At 45.6% G+C, this 7,235-nt stretch overlaps 1 protein-coding gene across 1 annotated transcript in view; it reads right to left on the minus strand.

The window, feature by feature from the left end:
• IRAK2 (interleukin-1 receptor-associated kinase 2) overlaps positions 1–7,235 on the minus strand; it is a 115,750-nt gene that overhangs the window by 10,712 nt on the left and 97,803 nt on the right. The window contains exons 11-12 of the mRNA XM_006872206.1: positions 5,748–5,948; positions 3,939–4,212 (exon numbers count right to left, since the gene is read on the minus strand). Of these exons, the coding sequence (XP_006872268.1) occupies positions 3,939–4,212; positions 5,748–5,948 (475 nt within the window). The remainder of the gene's footprint in view (positions 1–3,938; positions 4,213–5,747; positions 5,949–7,235) is intronic.

A 7,235-nucleotide genomic window follows, 5' to 3' on the forward strand; every position in this document is an offset into this window, starting at 1 on the left:
GAGAGAGAGAGAGAGAGAGAGAGAGAGAGAGAGAGAGTGAGCGAGAGCGAGCTTCGCAAGGTCAGCAGTTTGAAACTACCAGCTGTTTCACAGGAAAAAGCTGAGGCATTCTGCTCCCGTAAAGATTTACAGCCTCGGAAACCCTGTACAGGGTCGCTATGAGTCGGAACCGACTCCACGGCACACAGCAGCAGCATATATATATGGAGAAGTTTATTATAAAAAAAAATGGCTTACAATTGTAGAGTTCCAGGTCTCTAATGGAAGAGAGCGAGACAGAGAGAGAGAAAGTCTTTCCCAGGTGTTAATTATATTGGGAGCAGCCCACACCCCCAAGGAAGTATCCCTTTAATTGATTGGCTACTCAGGTCACTCATCATAGACCTAACTATGCCTGTATTAGGTTTCATCGCCATGGGAATAAGCACATCTCAATTGCTAACCTCTGGAAATCCTGGCCTAGGCAAGTTGACACAGAAGGCCTAGGCAAGTTGACACAGAACCCTAACCATGACAGTCACTATGAGTCAAACCCACTGACTCGACAGCACACCACCACCACCCGTGTGTAAGCATTCCAATTTCCTCACATCTTCATCAACACTTGACTTGTTGATTCTCAGCATCCTAATGCTGAAGAATTAGGACGGTATCTCCTTGTGGTTTTGATTTGCATGTCTCTGCTGACTGATGTTGTGCACCAAGATACATTTTCGTATTTATAAATCCTCTCAGAAAAATATCCCCAAACTACTAATACAGATCTCTGGGGAGAAGAGAGAGACTTCTGTTTCATCATGCAACATTTTGTACTGTTTTATCATGTGAATCTATGAACATCAACAGAGTTAGGTCTTGCCTACAGGGGACCATGGAGAGTTATTGTGGCATCCTTAAACCCATGGAATTCATGTACAAATTGTGCATTATGAATTTACAACTTGCTAAGGAAAGAAGGTCCATTACTTTCAGTAAATTCTAAAGAGAACTCTGAAACCCCAACAAAAAATATATGAAATCCTAATCTACAAGAGAAACCCTGGCATGGCACTGTGGGTTAAGCCACTGGGCTGCAAGGTCGCTTTGGACCACAAGGTCAACCATTCAAGCTCACCAGCCGCTCCTCAGAAACCCTATGTAGGGTCCCTGTGAGTTGGAAGTGCCTTGAAGACACTTAATAACAACAACAAAGTCTGCAAGAATGTCTGGATCCCAACCCCCTATTCCCCTCAGTCCTCATTTGTTTGCTCAAACAGCCCTGGATCTACTCTAATTGTAAGTCCCTGGGTGGCCAAATTGTTAAGTGCTTGATTACTAACCATAAAGGTTTGGTGGTCTGAAGCCAGCAGAGGCACCTCAGAAGAAAGATCTGGTGACCTATTTCTGAAAGATCACAGTCTTGAAAACCCTATGAGGCAGTTCTACTCTGACACACATGGGTCCCCATGAGTTGTAATTAACTCCAATGGCAACTAGTTTGGGCTTTTTTGTTTGCCAAACTCTTGTAGAATTCTCATATCACTGAGCTTACAACAGGCTGTCTGGACAGATCTCTGTCCACCTGGGTTGGGGCACAAAACTGTTCTGGTCTTACCCTGACAACCACCTTTTGTTCTTTTTATTCTCCCCATTGCATCAATGACAAAGCAGAAGCCCAAGATCCAATAACTATTAACAGAGCCAACATTCAGAGTCAGTGACTAAGGACTTAACCCCTTGTGATGTCCCTCTTACGCATACAAGGTACTTTCTCTAAACAAATTCACCTGGAACACAAAATAAATTACAAGGGATGTGTTGACTATACAAAAGTATTTTTATTTTACAAAAAAAACCCAAAATCAAAATCATGTAGTTGATTTATTTTAAATAGGCTGCTTACCCAGTGAATTTAAGATCGCATTTATAGCATGACTTTACAGAAATATATCCACGGCATAAATGTACCTTTAACACCTTTTATGTGTTCATCTCATCCGACAGAACAAGTGCATTTTCAAAGTGCTTCTGTTGTCACCTTCTCACCTGCTCCTCCCAACAGCCCAGGGAGGGAGGCTGAGTGAGTGTTATCTTACAGACAAGGAAACTGAGGTTTCAGGGACTCAGTGATTGACTTAATTAGCAGCAGAATCAGACATAAATAACATATAGTCTCAAAATAAATGTGCCACCAAAAATATTAGTACTGGTAGGGTGGGAGGGTAGAAATGCTAAGGAGACAAAAATAAATAACTCTGTTGGTCAACTTCCAATAAAGGAAACTGAAAACTTACAAAGTTCTTTGCCAGGTGTCTGGCATTTCAAAATATGAGAACTTGAGAGGTGAGTCAAAAACCGCAGTTAGACACAAATCGAAAATCTTTCTAGGCATGGAAGTTTGTTAGGGGTTGCTGGCAAATATGACCCAGAGATCTGACCTCTGGAACCTGTATGGACATCCCAGAATGCTCTGCTAGTTGTCAAAGGGTAAGAGCTGGGAAACAGCATCTGCCAGGGCGGTTATTGTCATTCGTTTCCCGGAATCACAAAATCCACCCACATCCTGGGCCCATGAACCAGAGTTCCCACTTCAGTCTCCTCTGGTACCCAGCTCCGATTAACAGATCCCCAAAAGGAAGGAGGCTTCTCAGGATTCGGTGTCTCTGAAAGTCAAGATCCTTCTCCCCTAACTCATTCTGGTGAAATGGTGGTCTCTCTCCCAGAAGATATTTGGTATGTGTGTTTCATGACGGATTTTGGATTCTGTTTCAGACTTTTTTCTTGATATAACTCTTGTGTTTTCAATTTAAGAACAGGGTCCTCGGGTTTGTCCTAGTCATCAGACACCAAAAAGCTCGATACTGTCCAGTTTCTCCTCTTTGTAAAGCACGATGTTTTCCATCAGTTTCCTTTTGGCCTCGTTGATCTCAATTTTCCAAGAACTCTCTGTAGTAGGCATTAAACAGAACAGGAAAAAGAACAAGTTGACAAAAGGCATTTGGAACTAGTTGCTATTATAATTAATTTGAAGTAGGATGGAGTCGTAATCTTTTACTTGAATCAGGTTTCTGAATCAGGCCCTGAGTGTAATGGGCATTTTCACCACTTCTATTTTTGCAGGAGGGCCCTGCAACCTACATCCCACATTTTCAGAGAGGAGGGGACTTCCACATTGCTCCCCACAAAGAGGCATTTTAGGCGGGAACATCTACAGTCTTTCTCTACTCCCTCCAGGATCCCTCCCCACTAGTTGTCTGAGCTGGGACACCAATTGAGCCGAGGTCACCAGTGGGCAGGGGCAATGGGTTGAGATGCAGTCCTAATCTTTATTTCCGGGAAAATCTGATATATTCAGAGCTGAGCGTCAGAGATGTGAGGTATCTTTAAGAGTGGCTGGCAGAGATAGGGGGTTTGCTAGGAATGTGAGTATGCAAGCAGGGGCAGACCACCCAGGTGGGCCTGTCGTTGTGGTAAATAGACCTGAAATGATTCCTAAGTATAGTGGGCTTAAAAAAAGAGGGGATATGATCTGTGTTTTTAAAATCTACTCTGGTTGGCACCTGGTGACAGGGCTGGTGAGGGGTCAGGATGGGCGGGAGACGAAGCAGAGAAGTCTCTGCAGCCATAGCAGGAGCAGACGGTAGCTTAGCCTGGGGTGGCTGTGGAGCTGGAAGTTATGTGGGAGGTTACACAGGGCTAGGAGACAGGCTGGAGATTGTTGTTGCTGTTAAAGGCCATGGAGTCGGTTCTGACTCATAGTAATTCTGTACAGGGTTTCTGAGGAGCGGCTGCTTAGCTTGAATCGCCCATCTTGCAGTTCAAACCGACCTTGCAGTCCAGGGGCACAACGTCAAGAATGACTCCCAGGTTTCTCCTCGTACGATGGATGAGGAAACGCTGGGCTGATGTTAGGGGCACAGAGCGAGTGTGTATGAGTACCCAGACCTCCACAGACTTACCATCCTGGGGGGATGCCAGGTTGGCACAGGCCTCTACTTCCCCTCTGGCCTGAGGCCCTCCTTCTCCATCCTCTGTAGGTAGAAGGGAGGAGGCAACCCCTGCAGAGGGGGCCCAGGCCATGGAGGAGGTGACCTCCAGGAGGGAATTGTCCACATCATCTGTTTCTTCTGGGGTGTTAGAGGAGGTGCCTGTGCCCTCAGAAAGCTCACTCCATGGGAGCGAAGTCCCCTGACCTCTGAGCCGCTCCTCCACAGCAGCCACAGAGCCACACACCTTGGGGAGAAGGGAGACAAGAACACCCATTACAGACTCTTTCTGAAATCAAAAATTCTATCTTGTTTAAATCACTGTGCTTTGGAGTTCCCTCATTGTAGCAGCTTAGCTAAGCAAATGAATAAACCAAACAAAGGGATGGAGCCCTGGGAAAAGAATATGTGACTACGGAAGAGAGAGCTTTTAAAACATAAATCTAATTGTGTTGTGCCACTCCTTAAAATCTGTAGTGACTTCCCCAAACTCCGTAGCATGCTGATTAAGCCTTGTTGGGCTCCTTCTTCCTCCCCAGCCCTGCTGGCCTTTATCCTGGCCCCTGACTATGGCAGGCTTTCTCTCACCTCAGGCACTTGCAGGAAGTGTTCCCTGCTGCTGGGACTGGTTTCTCTGCTCCAGTGTCACTTCCTGAAGAAGTCCTCTCTGCAGTGGGCCCCATCAGACACTAATCCAGCCCTCAGCACACAGACAATTACTGAGCAATGTCTGTGAGTCTCAGCCATGTGTGACTGGGTCTGCCTTGTTCACCAGTGAGTCCACAGGGCCCAGTGCAGAGATGCTGAATGAATGACTAACTGCCAGCACTGGGGCACCTAGAGACCAGCTCAGATTTAAAACACAATGGCTCAGGTCTCCAGCTTCAGCTATGATACCGGGCAAGATGGTTGACAGGAGTCCTGAGAAAGGGACTGCGGTTCTGGCTTTTCCCTTTGAGCTAACACTGGTGTTTCAACTCTCAGAAACACCTTTCCTCAAATGAAATCATCTTAAGAACCCAATACAATTAGGAGACTTGAAGTTGGACGTGTCTCCCATGAGTGGGCAGGCAGTTCTCTCAACCCCTCTCTCTGCCAACATCTGAGATACTCCCAAGAAGACCCTCTCTGCAGGAGGAGATTTGAAAATCAATGGATTAGATGATCCCACAGGCTGCTCAGTCAAACATTTTGTCCTTCGAAAGATCTCGAAGTGGTGCCCAAGTTGATACCTGTTACCATAGAAACTATATGTATCATGGCCATAGGAAAATATGCTAACGATGCATCCTTTCTCTGGGACCTGGAACCTCTTCCACCATCCAGGGTTGGGCCCACAGTGGGCAGATTTACATATTTGACCCTATGCCCTTCACTTAACCTGAGTGACCAAGAGGTGGACATTTGCTCTAAGGTAGGCCAATCAGGTTGTCTCTCTGGGAGGTTGGAATTGGGACATGGTGACTTAGCTTCTCAGGGAGATTAGACCTGTAACATGTAAAGGCAGGAGGGCCATATTCCCTCCCCAAGGAAATGGAAGAAAGGAAAGTTATGTGTTTCAGGGAAAAGGGCTAAGGCAGATTCAGAGCAAAGTGGAGCAAGTTCTGTAGACATCTAAGCATCTGGTCCTGCCCTGGAGGTTCCAAAACATTCATTACCTGTATACTTTCCTTTTGGGCTCAAGTAAGCCAAAAATACAGTACTGGTTTAAGAAATCAATCCTTGGTAAAGTGATGAGCTAGGACTAATTCTCAGGTAATGGCCTCAGCCAGCAGCTCTCACCTCGGTCAGGTTGGCATTACGCCTCCGTAGGCAGAGGCAGGCGGCAGCCACCAGGGCCTCGGCACAATCCTCCGGTAGCCTGCCTGCGCGCTTCTCCAGGTACCTATGGCAGATCTCCTTTGCCATCACCTTCTCCACAGCCACCTTCCTGGAGCAGAGCGAGGTGGTGCTACTTGGAATCTCACTGAGGAGTAAATCTTTCTGTGGGAAGAAGAATGAAGCACTTCCTGTGAGCCAAGAACCACTCAGGTATGCCCCATCTACCCAACAAAACACCAGAGCGTCCATAACTTCTGAAAAACCAACAAGATTTCCTTTTACAAAAAAAAAATCCATCAAACAAGCAAAACATGCAACTGGAAAATTGCTGAATCACCCCACAAGCGTGGGACATTCTTAACATACTCATTTACAGATATGGAGGTTACCCCTGCCTGAAGTAAAATCAGAAGCTAAAGAGGTTGTCCTGACAATGCTTTAGAAGTAGTTCACCTTTTTCCAACTCCTAGTGAAGGAACAAATCTCACATAACAATGGTCATCAGTAGATGCTAAGCGCACTCAGGAGATGCATGATGGGAGCTTTACAATGAATCAGCAACTCCACCAGAACCCACTGACCAATCTTAGCACTAAAAGCCATGTGTCTTGTGTTGTGATGCAGTGGGAAGTGCACAGCCTCACCTAGAGAGCACTCTAGACAAAAGCATCGACTATGAACCTGATCAAGTCACTAGAGCTAGTGTACAGGAAGCCTATGGAAGAGAGAAACAAGTTCAAATACCACAAGGATGGAATCGGCAAAAACTAGCCTACCGGGCAGATGGCCCACTTTGTGCAAAAATGCAGAAACATAGAGAAATGAAAAAGGAGCAAAGCTGTTAGAACAAAAAAACAGTTTTAAGAAACATAAAGAAAGGCAATATGTGGTCCTTCTTTGGCTCTAGTTTCAAGCAAACCAACTTTAAAAGTAATTTATGGGACAGTTCTGGAAATCTATGGAATGGACATTAAATAACATGAAGGAATTAAAGAACTAACTGTTTTATAAGTGAAATAACAGAATACTTGGGATTTGCTCTAAAAAAACACACACAAGAAAAAGGGTTTTATGTCTGGTAGCATAGAGGCTTTCTAATCCCATAAAGATGTACAGCCTCGGAAACCATGTACAGGGTCGCTATGAGTCAGGACCAACTCCATGGCACTACTACTACCACCACAGTTGTTACGGTTGGGCTGCTAACCTCAAGGTCAACAGTTCAAAACTACCAGCAGCTCCACGTTCAATAGACTTCTGTGAACCCGGGTGAATACCTGGTTGGCCAGCAGTGTGGCAAGACCTGGGGACTCTTGGGCCCAGAGTCAGTGACCTAGCCACAGAGGACTAGGGTGGAGAGTGAAGCGTCCAGCTGATAAGAAGAGAGGGCATATGCATAAGAACACCCACACTTAAAAATAATACCCACTTATCCTGGCTTCAGTGACT

This window comes from Chrysochloris asiatica, unplaced genomic scaffold (assembly GCF_000296735.1).
Source record: "Chrysochloris asiatica unplaced genomic scaffold, ChrAsi1.0 scaffold00186, whole genome shotgun sequence".
NCBI lineage: Eukaryota > Metazoa > Chordata > Mammalia > Afrosoricida > Chrysochloridae > Chrysochloris > Chrysochloris asiatica.